Genomic DNA, 18,012 nt, shown 5'->3' with positions numbered 1-18,012 from the left:
TTTATCAAGGTTGACCTTCAGATCATGAGACTCACAGAAAGACTATAGTGCATCGAGATGTCTCTATAGTCCCCTTTGCTGAGGATGATAGAAGTACGACATCATCTGCTATAGCAATATCTGAATTATAGTGCCAGCAAGAGAGCATCCCGCCCCCCCTAATGTCTACATGATTGTCTCAAGCTCATCGTTGTAAAGGCCAAACAAGGTGGGTGATAAAGGGCATCCTTGTTTGACCCCAATCGTATTCGGAATCTCATCTGTCCATCCAACCCCTATCCGAATCCTGCCTGAGACACTCTCATAGAGTGCCAAACTGTCCAGAGATGACCTCTTGATCATAAACCAAGTCTTGCAAGCAACTGATGAGGCGGGCCCTGAGAGCGGTGTCAAAGGCTTTTCAAAAATCCACAAAGCAACAATAAACCTCTGTCTCCGTGCTCTCGCCTCCTCAATGATACATCTGAGCGTGAGAATGTGGCCCATGGTCCCATGATCATGTCGAAACCCAGCCTGTCCATATGCTCTGAGCCCCCGCATCTCTGCAAATCGGCAGACCTCAAAATCAAGCATGGATGCATAGATCTTGGACATGACATGCTCAATCATAATGGTCCTATAGCTCCCTAGGTTCATGGGATCCCCCGCCTTGTGGATAGGTGAGATAGTGTTAAGAGTCCAAGTGCGTGGGAAGCCAAGACAAATGGCTTCATTAAATAGCTTTGCTAGGATCGGAGCGAGGATATTAATCCCATATGCAATGAATTCAGTGCATAGACCCTCATGATCTTTTGCTCGGCCTTTATGAATCTTCATCACCGTTGGCCCCCAAAAGAGAAGACCTGTAGGGAACAGCTACTCCGTCGGATCCTCTTGCAGTGCCCTCGTCTCATCTCTGTAAGCTACCTCCCATGTGTAGCCGCTGGGCATGGGTAGAGGACGCTCTGGACTCTTGATGTGTCTTCGTATAGAAAACTATATTACGACCTGTGTAGGATTCAGAGAAATTCCTTAGTTCCGAGCATAAGTTTGTCTTACAATTCCAAACGGTGCAAGATAGGGTCCTGGATATTTGAGTCTCCTAGACCCCATCCCCCTATGTGGGAGAGGGGCCCTGTGCCCGACAGGAACCTGGAAAGAGTCACCCATCTCGTACGACGCCCACTTCTCGTCCTTTGGGGCTTGATCTCGTTGCTGTATCAGAGTGCGCCTCTCATCTACTTGTAGGGGGGTGAGATCCTCATCCATGGAGATCAATGGTGGTCTCAGAGAACGGATCTACATCGTAAAGCCGCTAAATGCGCGTGTGCATTATGAAAGCCTATAATTAGGGGCTGCTTTCCATTGGGGTCTCCCCCCACCCGCCAGGCCTTCTCGATCCCATGCTCAACTACCTTGAGAGTGGTGGCCACAAACCTAGCCGCATCACTGATCGGTATGCTCTCTGTGCCGCGAACCTTGATGTTGAGAGCCTTATTGGATCTCTGTTACTGCTTGAGAAGAGTGTTTGAAATAGTTGCCTTCGCAGATTCTTGTTTAGCCACATCCACCCATCTCGAAGGCTCCTCACTGACAGATGGTGTACTCGCAATTTGTGGCTCAACAACTGGCGTGCCCCTGGGACTATATGCGTAGAGGTTAACTCCTTCCTTAGCTGCGAAATGTCTTGTCTGAGTCCTTGGATAACACCAGCGTGCTCTTGAATAAAACGGGCCTGCTCATGTACAACACGAGCCAAATCCTTAGTGTATCGGGCTTGCTCCTGCATATAGCGAGTCAACGCTGCCTATCGTGCTCGTAAACTGTGTACCTCTGTGAATAAGGCCTCCCATGTGTTCAGTGGGTCAACTAGTCATTGCTTGTGTGTGCGCGTGTGAGAGAGAGAGAGAGAGAGAGAGAGAGAGAGAGAGAGAGAGAGTTTATTAAAGTCTTCGGAAGACCGATGGGTCTATGAGACTGTGAAAAACCTGATACAATGAGCTGTGGTAGTGGAGCTACTAAACGAGCATCCACACCAATGCAGAATGCAAAAAAAAGCAAAATGGCACTATTAAGTCCGAAGTACAACATGGTCATATCTCGAATATATATTTCAATCTCAGCATCATCATAACCCTCATCATCATCATCGTCGGCAGTAGGACATGAGGATGGATGGGGCTGTGGAAGTGGAGGCATGAGGTCAGCAATAGAACGCTGTCGCCCCCTCAAGGGTGCAGGGTACGTCTCCTGGTCGTAGCTCTGCGTCTAACCAAGGCCATTGTGACCCCCGTCGGTCGGGCTCCCACCCTAAACAAGGAGCGGATGTCCCCAAGTATGATATGTGAGTCAACCCTCTGTCTGAGCTGTCGGGTCACAGGCTCCGGGTCAAGGTCATGTCGAGGTCTTGCCTCACGGGGGTCTATGTGATTTGGCTGAAAGAACTCCGTGATAGAGCTCTGAGAGGTATCAGTCGAGGGAGAAGTCTGCTCCCGTCTCCGTGCTCGGAGTATCCTATCGTGGTGTCTGAGCACCTCATGAATGAAACCAACCAAACATCGCTGGTTTGGGTAGAGGAGGAAACGGGCCAACATCCCATAACTATCTTTGAAGAGATAGTAGAAGCGCCCTCAGATCTCATAGTAAACAGGACACCTGAAGATGAAATGCTCCTCTGTCTTAACCTCCTGCATGTCACACAATGTGGATATGCGCCTCTCCCTGGGTAACCACTTTGCTCTGTTGCTCAGATACGAAGTTTGTGTGAAGAGACCCGGAACTGCCCAAGGGAGATCTTGCGAGGGGGGTAGGTGAATTTGCGTGTATCCTGGTGGATCAATGAAACCCTCCGTTGTGATATGTAAGAAGTGATCTTTGTAGAAGCCCAGCTTCACTAGAAGATCACTCGGGCCCAACCAAGTCCGGAATGTGTGTATCTGTAGTAGATCCTCACGGATAACCTGGTTGACCTCGTGTGATAGGAGGGGAGAGAAAGGAGCATCCATGATGTATTGGAAAGGAGGTAGTCTGTCCATGTGGAGCCCTAGTCTTGCAAACCATCTCTCTGTGTGTGCATACCAGCACCTCTAATCTCCCCCTGTTGCAAGTGCCATAGAAGAGGACAGTGCTAGCCATGGTATCTTGCGACGCCCGGATGTGTAATCCCCATACTCCCTGACTCGGTACAGATATGTAATGACCTGAAATGCAACATCTAGCTGTAATGGGGGTGACCCAAACTCTGCCCGAATGATTTGGTGAGGGATGGATGGCTTACCATGGATCATCCGTGATAACATGAGAACTTGTAGCCGCTCCACCCTGGCCCACTCTGTATCTGACAAGTCTTGCCCCCAGCATGGACTGCCATACATCCCTACTAGGCGGGCCAAGGAGTCAAAAAGCAACCCTTTGGTCCGTGGATCTTGAAAGTGAGAGCGGAAGCTCTGTCTCTCTAGTCTAGCCAATGAAGCATATCCTTTGCTTAGGCGCGCCTGCATCGCGGGTCTCATGGTGAAGACGGGTTCGAAAAAGACAACCCCCAGATAAGTGTATGATGAAACTACCTCAACAGGGGACCCATCAAATGCAAAATGCTCATCGCGCACGACGACTCGAGATGTATTGAAGATCATAACCTTGGTTTTACCCAAGTTGACCTTCAAATCATGAGACTCACAAAGGACTGTAGTGCGTCAAGGTGTCTTTGGAGCCCCTCTGTTGAGGAAGAGAGAGAGAGAGAGAGAGAGAGAGAGAGAGAGAGAGAGAGAGAGAGAGAGAGACGTCCGTAGGAGGCCTCCTGCCTCACGAGCCTATCGGACAAAGGACGGAATCAAGATCAAGTAACTCATATAGACCACTGTGGGCCAGGGCAAAGGGCTCACTAAGGCTGAGTACTGAAATGCTATATAGGTACAAATAGTGAAAAAGTAGCAAAATAGCATGAGGGTGGCATGAAACAATATCAAGTGCTCAGAGCTAGAGTTCCCGTGTGCATGAACTGGCTCCAGATATCTAGGCTCCATGGTGGTTCTCTGATGAGATGCAAAGAGCTCACGTATCTGCATCTGTCGGGATGTCTCCCGTGGTGGTGGAGGGCGTGGTCTCCTCGATCTTTGGATCCGATGAGCTATGCCAAGGGTGATGGCTCGCCTCGGTTGATCTCCCCTAAGGAGAGCTAGAATAGGTCGAACCTCGATCGTGTGTGCTCTGGTCGCCTGTCGCGCCGTTTGCAGTCTTTGTGTCCCTCGTCTAGCAGTGTTGTGTCGGCTCTCTCCACCGATTCATATATCTCTCATGTCGGCTAGCTCCTCCTCTATCCCAGAGTGCCCTAGAGTTGAGTCAAATGCATAGAAATCCGTGACCTGTCCCTGCGCTTGGTCTACCTCAGTACCCTGTGGTGCGGTGGTCCCATCCTGTTGCTCTTTGATATGTCGTAGTAGTGTCTCCTTGTGTCGTCACATCTCCATCAGGTACAGCCCAATACAGACCTGGTCCTGGAAGTGGATTAGTCGTGAGAGTGGCTCTTGAAAAAGGCAATGGTAGCGTCCTCGGATCTCATAGTAGGCTAGGTAGACACATAGAAAGTGCTCCTTTGTCTCGACCGCCCCCATCGTGCACAGCCTGAAAGCTCGTAGCTCTCTGGGTATTTGCGCAACTCTCCGTGCCTTGATCCTCAATTGATGGGACGAGACCCGCATCTGTCCGATGACAATCCTCAATGCGTGTGAGACTCCTTTGTCCTCGAGATACTAAGGTTTGATGATGAGCCCATCCTTTGATACTCTCAGAAAGTGGTCATAGTAGAGTTGGGTCTTAGTGGGGAACTCCTGGTCCCTCCCCAAGTGCGAGATGTGTGGAGCTGGAGGAGATCCAACCTGTATGATGCGGTTAATCTCATCCCGTGGGATCGACTCGGGCGGTGTATCCATGCTATACTGAATTAGGGGAAGCCGATCCATCTGAATACTGTGACTGGCAAACCATGCGGTGAAGTCTCTCGTGAGGTAGGTCCCAAACTGTGTGGAGGAAAGTCATTGCTTGAAAGATGGCATCAACTTGGAGGGGGTTCATGGCAAACTCTGCCTGTACTATTTCATGGGGGACCGAGGACTTACTCCATATCATCCTAGAGCCCATAATCACCTGTAGCCGCTCAAATCTCCTCCATTCTGCTGCTGAAATATCACACCCCTAAAAAGGCACCGCATACATGGTAGTCGGCCTCACTAGAGTGTCGAAAAGCCAACACTTCGTTGGTGGATCTTGGAAGTACGCCTAGAAGCACTAACGCTCTAGTCGGGCCAAAGCATCGTGCCCTTGTGTGAGTCGTGCTCTGGCTGCGTGGGTCATTGTGAAAACTGGCCTTGTGAAAACTGCACCCAAATATGTGTAGGACTGCACAATCTCCACTGGTTGACTCTGGTATGTAAAGCTATGTCGGTGGAGCACTGTGTAAGAGGTGTTGAAGATCATGACCTTGGTCTTCTCAAGGTTAACCATCATGTCTCTCTCTCTGCAGAACACGTCTAGGGCATCTAGATGTCTCTGTAGTCCCTTTGCCGAAGATGACAGGAGGACTATGTCATCCGCGTATAGTAGAATTTGTATCATCAAGTCTGCTAGTGGTGCTCCCTCACGTTCTAGACGGTCTATGAAAGATTTAATCTCATCAATGTAGAGCCTGAAGAGAGTCGGCGGGAGAGGACATCCGTGCTTTACTCCGATCGTACTCTCAACCCAGTCTGATAGGCCTCCTGGGACACGAACTCTCCGTCTAACGGACTCCTATAGGCTCACCACTCCCTAGATCAGAACCTCTGGAATCTGCATATCCAGTAGTCTCCTGATCATGCGGGATCGGGGGACAGTGTCAAAGGCCTTCCGAAAGTCTACAAAACAAGCGTAGACTTTTTGGCATCTTGACCTCGCCTCCTCAATGATAGTGCTCACGGTGAAGATGTGGTCTAGAGTGGAGTGCTGTCTTCGAAAACCTGCCTGCCCTAGAGCACGCTGCCCATGTGCCTTTGTATGGCTGCTGATCTCCCTCTCCAGTATCGATCCATAGATCTTGGCCAGCGTATGGCCAATCATGAAAGTGCGATAGCTCCCAGTATCCATGGGGTCACCTGCCTTGTGTATGGGTACTATGGTGGTGGTACTCCATGAGGGTGGGAAGCTGTGACATATGGCATGGTTGAACATCTGTGCTAGTACCAGAGCCAAAACCTCCTGTCCATGATCGAAATGATTAGTTCGTAGCCCCTCATGGTCCTATGCTCTCTGGTTTTGAAGCCGGCTGAGTGCAGCCCGCACATTCTGTGCAGTAAACAAGTGGCAAGTGGTGGACCTGGGCATAGTGGACATATCAGGTGGTGCCTGCATCGGGACATTATAAAGAGAGCATGCATAAGTGTGCCAAACATTGGGTCTGTGATGGGTATAGGTGGCTTCCCCTCCGATAGAAGCCCCCAACCAATGGTGGGATCCCCCCCTTGAAAAGAATTGATCACCTCGTCCATTCTGTGGGTGAGGAAGGCCTGCCGCTTACGACGTGTCAGTCGCCGTGAGATCCGCTGTGCCTCGGGTGATGTCAAGTGGCCAAGGGCTCGCTCACGTGTGAGGTGAGCTCTCATCTCTCTGCATTCATCGTCATACCAAGGATTCTGTGGCATCTTCCCTAGTGAAACACGTGCAGATTGAGTCGTGGAAAAAGACTTGATGGCTGCGTCCATGAATACTGTGGCAAGGGTGTTTGAGGCGTGGGCGAGGTCTTCAACATTTCCAAGTAGTAGGGCTGGAAGTCCCTTCGCCAGGTTGCTCACATAGATGGGGCCAGGGCACAATCAAATTGAACTTGTACACGAGTGGGCGTGGGGGGGACCGTCCCTGTGACTGGCATAGTGGTAGAGATACAAAAGGCTAAGTACGAGTGATCATCACTGAGTGGGGGAGGAGACATAATAAAGTCGTATATCCGTGAGGTAAAAAGGGTAAACATGCTGAATTCACCCAGAAAATCAAGAAAGAAGAGGCTGCAATCTTGGAATGGAGCGATGTGGTCAAGAAAGGTACTGCTGTTCCCAAGAAAGAGTTCATTTCAGATGCTCTAGAGGAGGATAAAAGGAGAAACAGTAAAGCCCTAAATGTCTTAGTCCGAGGTCTCACAGTAGAAGATACTCCTATGGCACATGCAAATGCTTTGCTCACCAAAATGGGTGTGAACCTGACATGTGAGACAGCTTGAAGAGTTGGCAAGCCCGATGCACCCACAAGGCCACTTGTGATGACAGCCATGGATAGGAAGACCCTCATGAGCATGAGGGTGACCTTGAATCTACCTGGAGGATGACCTCACCCTCCTACACCAGGAACACCGGAGGAAAGGTATTGTACATGTCATGGCAGCAAGAGAAGCAGGGAAATGGGCTGCATACAGAGATGGTAGGGTGATCATCCGAGAGAGAGGAGATCGGGACCGGGGGGAGAAGGAAGAAAAGGAAGAGAAAGAAGAGGGTGAATTATGACGGTGTCGGGCCAAGGGGACACAAAGTGGACTAAGAATTGCAGTGTGGAATTGCAATGGCACACTCTGGTCTGATCTGGTGGTTTCTTGGAGACATACACTGACAGAGACATGGTCTTCTATATTGAGACACATGAGAGCCTTGAGAGAGGACTGCCTACTGTGACAGGATATACATGGGAGTCATCTCATAGGAAGGAGATGAGGAGAGACACTAGTGTGCGGGGTTCGGGGGGAGTGGCTATCCTCTTTAGATCACACATGAGACCTCTCATATCAGTGGCACGGAGAGAGGAGCATGCGCGACACATGTGGATACGAGTCTAGCGACCAGACGCACGACCGATTCTCATAGCAGTGTGTTATTTCCCCCCAGATACTTCATCCTATGCACGTGAGGTCACCACAAAAGGGCACACAGCCCGTATGAGGCGATTCAGGATGATATCACTGAATTCTCGAGGTAAGGGGACATCCTCCTTCTTGGTGACTCCAATGCACGCACAGGGAACATGCAAGTGGGCTACTGGACTTTGCATCGGATTCCCTCATAGTACAAGAACTAGATGCAGCTGAGCTCGGGATAGTGAGACACTCTGCAGATGCACCACAGGTGAAAGAGTATGGACGACATCTACTTCAGCTAGGGGCTGTTCATGATTTGATCATTTACAATGGTCTACAGAGATGGCCATCATCGGTGGTCTCACTTGTTTCCCACGTGGCGGAGGGACAAGCACAGTGGACTATCTATTGGGTGTCTTGCAAGAATGCCAAGTCTTTTCTGAGTTTTTCATTCTCAGATTTCAGTTCATCTATGATCTTGCATCCTTCTTCTGAAGTTCCCTTTTCCCCCTTGAGCTGCTTCATTTGTTCTCTAATGGTGCTCAGCTCCTCGTGTAGGGATGGCTGAAGCTCCCCTTCATTTCTGTGTGTATTTGCCTTCATCTGAGCTTCCAAGCTCTCTATCTTGGATGTAAGAAGACTGTTTTTCACGTCCATATCTTGCATCATCTCTGTTTTTTCTTGTTCCCAGTCCTCTTTCTTTGCCTTTTCCTTCCTCCACTCTTCTTGTATTTTCCCTCCTTGCTTTTTAAATTCAGCAAGGGTTTTGTCAACATGAACTTTTCCGGCCAATAAGGCCACATTTGTTGCCTCTAGGTTGTCTATTTTTTCAATCAACACAAGGCATATTTTGTTGAGGCATGTGAGCACTTCAGTGATACCTTGTGAGCTGTCCCATTCGAGAGGGCCTTCAAAGCAGATTCCAAGGCTTGTTTTCCGCAAATATCCTCCACACATCCACGTGTAGGCATGTGGCAAATGTTTACTGCTTGTTTTTCTGTTTTTTACAGAGAGAATGCAGAGAAAATGGGGTATCCCACTGAAATCACATATTACATGCCTTGGGGTGAATGTCGGGCATGTTGGTGTAGTGTTTCCTCTCGTACCTCATTGTTTGCCTTGTACCTTTTTCTGTCCCTTCTTTGCTTCGGGCTGGGCTAGAGGTGGCTGAGGGGTGGCGAGGGGGTGGCTGAGTGGCTGAGGGGTGGCAAGAGAGAGAGAGAGAGAGAGAGAGAGAGAGAGGTCCGTAGGAGGACTCGCGTGCCTATGGGACAAAGTACGGAATCAAGTAACTCATATAGACCACTGTGGGCCGGGGCAAAGGGCTCACTGAGGCCCTTGCTGAGTACTAAATTGCTATACTGGTACAAAATAGCAAAAAAGTAGCAAAATAGCATGAGGGTGGCATGAAAATATCATGTGCTCAGAGCTAGAGTCCCAAGTGCATGAACCGGCTCCACGTATCTAGGCTCCATGGTGGCTCTATGATGAGATGCAAAGAGATCATGTATCTGCTTTTGTCAGGATGTCTCCCGTGGTGGTGGAGGGCGTGGTCTCCTCGATCTCTAGATCCGATGGGCTATGTCAAGGGTGATGCCTTGCCTTAGTCGATCTCCCCTAAGGAGAGCTGAAATAGGTCGAATCTCGATCGTGTGTGCTATGGTTGCCTGTCGCACCGTGTACGGTCTCTGTGTCCCTCGCCTAGCAGTGTTGTGTTGGCTCTCTCCACCGATCCATTCCTCCTCTATTCCAGAGTGCCCTGGAGCTGAGTCAAATGCATAGAAATCCGTGACCTGTCTCTCTACAAGGCTAGAGAGACAATGCTTCCACTCCCACTTCTAGGACCCTCGGACCAAGGTTTTTCTCTTCGACTCCTTGGTCCGACCAGCCGGTATGTATGGCAGCCCTTGTTGGGGACCTGACATGTTAGATATAGAGTGGACACGGGTGGAGCGCCTACAGATCCTTATGCTCTCACGGATGATCCGGGGGAAACCATCGGTACCACATCATATCATGCAGGCCGAGTTTGGTGCTTCTTCACTCTAGCTAGATGCAGCCTTTCATACCATTACATATCTACACTAGGTAAGATCATATGGGGACTACACATAAGGGAGAGAGAGGTTGCCATGGTTGGCTCTCGATTCCTCCATGAGGTTGGCAGCAGAGGGAGACGAGCGAGGTTGGTATGCACGGACTCACAGATGGTTTGTGAGACTAGGGTTATACCTCCTTTTCAGTACAGTTTGGATGCCCCCCCGGTACTCCCACCCACAATCCCGATCGGGCCACACACCAACCAGGTCATTCGAGAGGATCTCTTGCAGCTACACATCTTTAGGACGTGGTTGGAGCCGAGGGAGCTTCCAGTGAAGCTGAGCTACCACAGAGATCACTGTCTTCGTATTTCGGAGGAGGGATTCATCACACCACCGGGGTACACTGAGCTACACATGCCTCACTCACTACGGATCTCCATCGGACAGTTTCGGATATCATCACACCGCCTCCGCATAGAGAGCGGCAGAGCAGAGGGGATCCCTAGGGAGTATCGCATCTGCACATTGTGCGACTGTCAGGAGGTTGAGTCGGAGGAGCATTTTATTTTCAGGTGCCCAGCGTACTACGAGATCCGAGGTCGCTACCACTGTCTCTTCAGAGACGGCTTCGAGCCCCTTTCCAGATTTCTCGCCTACCCAGATCAGAGATGCCTCGTGGCCTTCATTCACGAGGGGGTCCGACACAGAGAGTACTTGCTCAGGCGACAAGGCTTGGCCACACCACCAGACACCTCTCAGAGCAAGATCACATAGTTCTTCCCATCGAGTGATATTGATCATCCAGTCTCTAGCTGCATACATGACAGAGACCTCGACTCGACAACCGCAGCACGTCACACGAGGCATCGAGGGGACATAGAGATCACTCTAGGGGACCTCCCATCACTGTTTAGACCCAGGACACGTCCCACGGGAGTCATGGTGGCTCTGGTCTTGAGTCGAGCCTCCTGCAAGAGACCGAGACGTACGGCACCCCTTGACAGACGCCAGTGTCCCATCACTGGCTACGCACCAGTTAGGGCGACATGACATACGGAGGATTCAGCTCCGTTCTAGTCTTTTTCCTTTTCATTGTCACACCCAGATGTATTTGACTATGTATGACCAAACTTAGGACTCATCACAGGTGATGATGCTCGTTTAGTAGCTCCTCCCTTACTGTGGTTTATATCAGGTTTTCTTTTAGTCTCATAGACCCATCGGTCTTCCGAAGACTCCAATAAAATTTCTTTCTTTCTTTCTTTCTGCTCGGTCTACCTCAGTATCCTGTGGTGCGGTGGTCCCATCCTGTTGCTCTTTGATATGTCGTAGTAGTGTCTCCCTGTGTCGTCGCATTTCCATCAGGTAGAGTCCAATACAGACCTAGTCCTGGAAGTGGATCAGTCGTGAGAGTGGACGGAAGTCATGCTTCTCCTGAAAAAGGCAATGGTAGCGTCCTCGGATGCCATAGTAGGCTAGGCAGACACATAGAAAGTGCTCCTTTGTCTCGACCTCCCCCATCGTGCACAACCTGCAAGTTTGCTGCTCTCTGGGTATGCGTGCACCTCTCCTTGCCTCGATCCTTAGCTGATGGGATGAGACCCGCATCTGTCCGATGGTAATCCTCAGTGCGTGTGAGACTCCTCTGTCCTCGAGATACTGAGGTCTGATGATGAGCCCATCCTTCGATTCTCTAAGAAAGTGGTCATAGTAGAGATGGGTCTTGGTGGGGAACTCTTGGTCCCCCCCCCAAGTGCAAGATGTGTGGAGCTGGAGGAGATCTAACTGTATGATGCGGTTAATCTCATCCCGTGGGATCAACTCGGGCAGTGCATCCATGCTATACTGAAACGGGGAAAGCCGATCCATCTGAATGCCGTGGCTGGGAAACTATGCAGTGATGCGTGCAAACCATGCTGTACCTACCCCACTTTGAGCTAGTTGTATGGAGGACTCTAGTGCTAGCCTCGGAAGACTCTCACGAGGTAGGTCCCAAACTCCGTGGAGGAAAGTCACTCTCTGAAAAAATGGCATCAACCTAGAGAGGGGTCATGGCAAACTTTGCCTGTACTATCTGATGGGGGACTGAGGGCTTACTCCGAATCATCCTAGAGCCCATAATCACCTGTAGCTGCTCAAATCTCCTTCATTCTACTGCTGAAATATCACACCCCCAAAAAGGTGCCGCATACATGGCAGTCGGCCTCACTAGAGTGTCGAAAAGCCAGCACTTCGTCGGTGGATCCTGGAAGTGCGTCTGGAAGCACTGTCGCTCTAGTCGGGCCAAAGCACCATGCCCTCGTGTGAGTCGTGCTTTGGCTGCGTGGGTCATCGTGAAAACTGGCCCTGTGAAAACTGCACCCAAATATGTGTAGGACTGCACAATCTCCACTGGCTGAATCTGGTATGTAAAGCTATGTCGGTGAAGCACCGTGTAAGAGGTGTTGAAGATCATGACCTTGGTCTTCCCAAGGTTAACCATCAGGTCTCTCTCTCTGCAGAACACCTCTAGGGCATCTAGATATCTCTGTAGTCCCTCTGTCGAAGATGACAGGAGGAGAGGAGAGAGAGAGAGAGAGAGAGAGAGAGAGAGAGAGAGAGGGAGAGAGAGAGAGAGGTGTCTATTAATGTTTGGATGCCTATGAGACCAAGAACTGAAATCAATATGAGGGTACACCTCCCATGGAGGAACTGAAATCAATATGAGAGTACACCTCCCATGGAGGAACTGAAATCCTACATAGAAGGCCCAAAAAGCCTATGAGAACAAGAAGAATTGGAATCAATTATGAGAGTACAACTCCCATGGAGGAACTGGGGGTGTTTACCACAACTCCAATGAGCTACTACAGAGAACATGGAAAAACAAGTCGAGAGTGGTTCTTGTCATGCCATGCCATGTGTCCTGTGTCATATGCCATGTCAGTCATGAGTAGTGTGGGCTTTCGGTAGTCCTGACTAGGCTCTAACCAAGAGTCACGGTGTCTCTGAACATATCCGAGATCCGCTATTGGCATCCACAACTCCTTTCTGAACTCTATAGTCGAGAGTAGCGTGAGGTAGCTTGATGTCACGCTGCCACGAGAACAGTAGCCCAAATGAGACAAGTGCTGAGTGTAGCCCAAATGAGACAAGTGCTCACTCAGCTTTTTTCCAATTTCCTGGTGACCTAGCATGTCTAAAAGTTCGAGTCATTGTCACGGCCTCTCCCAACCACATCTTGGTAGGCCTCATGAGTTTGGACCTAAGTCGGCGGGGAGGTTTGTGTATGAATAGTGCAGTGCATCTTTGGTCAGGGTCATCGATAACTCTGCCCATGTTTGTGTACCCATAGGTGGAATAGGTGGAAATACGACATCTCCCGCTAGAACACGCTCCTCTGTCTCCAGCTCTTGTGTGTTGCAAAGATTATAGAGATCTCTACGATGTTGTGTGGCATGCCCCACCTAAATCAGGAATCAGTTGGATGAAGTCGTGAGATGATCCATGGTGATCTGTAGTACATGGGAAAGGTAAATTTGTAGATACCTTGATGCCTAGATGAAGCCGTCCTTATTGAGACGGAGGAAATTCTCTATAGAAATCCATTTTTTGTTGCATGTGGCTAGGGGAGGGTACCCATGTCTATATACCTGCCATATCTCGTTCCTAATGTCCCACTATGTCAAGCGCAAGAAGGGAGCGTCTAGTGGTCTAGTGAATACCTGAGTTGTAGCAAACGTCCTAAAAAGTTAGGAAACCCCGTTTCCTAATGTTTCCAAAATTGAGACGTTTCCGAAACTTGGAAACGTTTTGGAAACGCCTAATCTACAAATGCGCCAAAAGAAAAACCAACAAGGGCAGGTATTGACAAGAGATGATGGCAGGCTCTTGCATTATCAGGGTGGGTGCATAGCGAAGGCTTTAGAAGTAACACAAGACTCAGATTAGACGATCTAGATGGGTGACGACTAATTCATCAATGCACTATACGCATCGCATCTTCAAGGATCATCTGCTGCATGCCCTCCAAGAATCCAATTGCTTGCCTTGCGCACATGTCTAGCTTACATGGTGCATGTTTTGTTTAATTACTAGCTTTTGTATGTGAGGGGAAATACACTTTATTCAGCCTACCCTTGCCGTTTCCTATTAACTCAAGTGGCATTTCAGAAACGTTTCAAAACTACCACGTTTTCTGCATGGAAATGTTTCGTGCAACATAGGTGAATACTATATGGCGATCGATAGAAAAACCCTATGCACGGAACCATCTAGGGACTCAAGTGCACCAGCACCACTCATCTCCCTTGGTTGCAAGCTGCATGGATGATGAGAGGGCCATCCGCATTGTTAGACACAATCTAGATAGGTAATGATCTAGAAAGAGGCATCAATGTCGAGGGGTCTCGTTGTAAACTTTGCTAAGATAATGTTGTGTGTGGAGTACATCTCTTCCTTTGGATTATGCGAGAAAACATGATGACCTGGAGCCTCTCAAAACCAGGCCACTCATCCTTGTCTACTGCCTATGAAGCTTGTGCATCTATGTGTACATACTACATAGGGATGCTGTTCGGACTAAGGAATCAAAGAGGAGTGATCTTATGTGTATGTGCTGGAAATGTGCCGAGCAAGTGTACTGAATCAAAGGCCTTTGGAAAGTCCACAAAGCAGCAATATACTCTTGGATTCTGGTATCAGGCTTTCTTTATAATGGCTCTGAGGGTGAAGGTGTGAGACCTGTCTTGTCTAAATCCTGCTTGCACAGTCGCTTGCATGCCTGCGCCCTCTGCGTGCTCAAACTGATTTGTATCTCGAGAGTTGAACCATACATCTTGGCCATCAAATGGCCAATCATTGTAGTCCTGTAGTTACTTGCGTGTATGGGATGGGATCGCGTGCCTTGTGAGTGGATGTGATGGTGTCTGTGGTCGAGGAGGTTGGAAAAGCCTTTGCAGAAGGCCTCACTGAATAGCTTGGCCAGGATTGACTTGCTTGTAATCCTAGTAGCTCCTGTGAGTCATGACCCTTTTATACTATGAATAGCAGTCCCACTAATCCCAGTAATCACCTAGCCACCTTGCAGGCATCTGGCTATCGCTGGTCACTGAGATGCATCAAAGGAGACACACATGGTCGGATGGTCTCTGAAAAGGAAGAAATTCAGCCAGTTGTTTGATGGTTGTAGAGGTACTTGTGCGTGTGCACTGGTGCAGTTCATGTGGGCTGCATGTTGCAATGGTCAAGTCTGTGTAGTTCCATCCTGACTGTATTCTTCCTTATATTTCTCCTGACAGAGTTGATGAGCCTATATGTGAGATCCTATCATGTGTAAGGTAGTTTTAGAAGTATGTGTGTGTGTGCTGGTCTGTCTGAGCTACTGTTCATGGAGTGCATCAGGATGTTCACGTCTTGTGGTCCCCATCCTCACTCCTGCTGCCTGCTCTTGGTAGGATCTGGCAGTTAGAGATCAAAGAGGAGCTTATGAATATTTGCAGGGGAACGAGGACTGCCTAGTGCACCTCTAAAATGATGTGTGGTGTGAAAGCAGTCCTATACTGGTGGCATGTATGTTACTGTGAAGTTGCTCGAGTTATCTATCAACTCCATGAAGGGCAATGTATGTGCCTGCAGCATTTATAAGATCTTGCTATACAAGGGAAAGAAACAATGATGTGATGGCAATCCAGGGGGTTTGGCAAAATCTGTCTCGTTAGGGGAGTAGGCTGCACATTTTGAAAGGAGGTGTTGCTTAGTCTCCTTTGAGCCTTTGACTGCAGAGAGTAGTTAGAGCCTTACTTCTAATGGTACCCACTTCTGCCCGACTATGCGCCAGCTGACCGTCTCACATATCAAAGCACGTGCGCGCGTGCGAGAGAGAGAGAGAGAGAGAGAGAGAGAGAGAGAGAGAGAGAGAGAGAGAGAGAGCTTTTACTTTTTAATTTACTGGTTTCTCATTTATTTTTTCTTCAAGTAGGTAGTGGATGGCATTAGTCCAAGAGAGAGAGAGAGAGAGAGAGAGAGCTTTTACTTTTTAATTTACTGGTTTCTCATTTATTTTTTCTTCAAGTAGGTAGTGGATGGCATTGGTGGACTACTCTATCCTGTGGGGGATTTTGATAGACTCACAGAGATGGTTACACTTGCTGTTTCAAAGCACACACTGAGGGACCCAGCTGTTGATTTGACAAGCTTATCACGTGCTACTCAGCTGATTGTTTCAAATGTAGTATTAGGATTTACAGATCTCTTAGAAAGCACTCTGCCATTCCCTTCAGACACAATGCTTCCACATCCAATTACGGAGATACCTGCTTCATTGAGACAAGATTGGCAATGGGAACTTGTGGTTGAAATTGACAAATCTGAAGGCGATGGCATTTCAAATATGATTTCGATACTTGAAGGACTACTAAACAGCACTGAAAAGGATAGCAACTCTTCTCAGGTCAATTTAAAGGAGGATTACGAAGTTCTTACTTATGCTGATTGGGAAGAGGAAAAAGCTATGCAGTTGGCAGATGATATAGAAAGAAAAGAAGAGGAACAGGTATTTTGGATTCTCACAGAGATTGTGCAATGGTTTCTGTTTTTCTTTTAATGTGCATGAGACTCTCTTTTTCATGTGTATGTTTGGTATGGAGTGCAATGCCATAGAGAGAATAAACTGTAAATGATGTATTATACCTTTTACAAGTGAAGTCAGCTTGTGGGGAATATTTTTCAAAATGAATGCCTTTTCCCCGTCCCTTGGAAGGGTCCAAGTCTTGTCTATGCAATAGGCATTCCCTGTCCCTCGAAAGGGTCCAGGTCCTGTCCATGCGATCCAGAGTCCAAAACTGGTATTGGTGGCCAATTTTCTAGCTTTTGTCCCTTCAAACACTCACATCGAGTCTTTGTACAAAATTCCCATCTCATGGAGTGACTTTCGAGTTCCCAATTACCTCTTAAGTGTATTTCAGTTATTTGCTTTTCAGTTGCTTTATGACTTGCACCACTTTCTTCTTTAATACATAAAGACCCCCTCCTCTCCCTCACTGGGCAGTTCCATGTTTCTCTCATAGGCTATGGGTTGAGATAGACAAGCATTCCACGCGAGATAGGAATTCGCACTTTATGTGATATGCAAGAGACATAGACAGAGGAGCAAATGCCCTATGTACTACGAGAAAAGTGGATGGCATTTGTTTACTCAACAACGGTTTTGGTCCACTTTAAGAGTTCCTGGCACATCTTGATCAAGGCATGTGGCCACTTTCCTTCTTGAGAATAAAAACAGAGATTAACTCACACGAGCATAGAGGAGAGCACAGGAGGGACCAGCAAAGCCCAGCCAAAGCATGATCACGAACTTTCTCTCTAGCGACCTGAGCTACGGACAGTATGGGACCAAATGTAATAGAAATCTTGAGTGCACGACTCAACAGACCCAGCTCGGATGGACACTCACATGAGATTGCAGACATATCCTCTCTTTTCAACGTGAGGAGATAGATCATTGGAGTGACAGTAGCACCTGTCAAACAGCAGGCCATCTCACGTAGACTACAAAGGAGGAAAGGAGGGACTTAGCCAAACCGAGTATCAGTAGCAATCCATCACTGGTTTTCTTCCTCCATGCCAGCCCTCACAATTTAGAGACACTGTCACACGAGCTCATCTTGTCTCTCCTTAGTCAATCAGCAGAGTCGGTCCCACAAACAGCATACATAGGTCCAGTTGCTCGGTAGATGACCAAGGACTTCCCCTAGTTGTTCCCTTATTTGGGATTCCCTTAATCGTTCCCTTATTAGGGCTTTTGCTCGATTGGTAGATGACTAGGGGCTTCCCCTAGTTGTTCCATTATTTGTGCTTGCTCGCCACAAGGCCATGACTTGGAGACCACAACAGACCGCAATGTCAAGAGCTGCCACGCTCCATCATAGGTTTGGTGCCATCACAGCAGCCTCACATAGCGACGCCACCCCCGCTAGCTCCCAACCTCCGAGCTCGGAGAGTTTTCTCCCTATGTATTGGTGCCATTATGATCATGATTACGGGTTTTCCTTTTGTATTCATCATGGGTGTTGATGCCCACTTAGTGGCTCCACCCCTCAGCTCATTGTGTCAGGTTCATTTAGTCTCATAGACAATTTGGTC

At 48.6% G+C, this 18,012-nt stretch overlaps 1 protein-coding gene across 1 annotated transcript in view; it reads left to right on the top strand.

Moving 5' to 3' along the window:
* The window catches only part of LOC147888074 (uncharacterized), an 88,108-nt gene that overhangs the window by 27,016 nt on the left and 43,080 nt on the right, over positions 1-18,012 (top strand). Inside the window, exon 8 of the mRNA XM_087393165.1 lies at positions 15,947-16,423. Within this exon, the coding sequence (XP_087249291.1) occupies positions 15,947-16,423 (477 nt within the window). The remainder of the gene's footprint in view (positions 1-15,946; positions 16,424-18,012) is intronic.

The sequence above is a fragment of the Dipteris shenzhenensis genome, chromosome 22 (genome assembly GCF_047967505.1).
Source record: "Dipteris shenzhenensis isolate YYH24624 ecotype China chromosome 22, Dip_SZ_1.0, whole genome shotgun sequence".
Lineage (NCBI taxonomy): Eukaryota > Viridiplantae > Streptophyta > Polypodiopsida > Gleicheniales > Dipteridaceae > Dipteris > Dipteris shenzhenensis.
The sequence above is the reverse complement of the archived record's forward strand: the minus strand, read 5'-3'. Positions and strand labels throughout refer to the sequence as shown.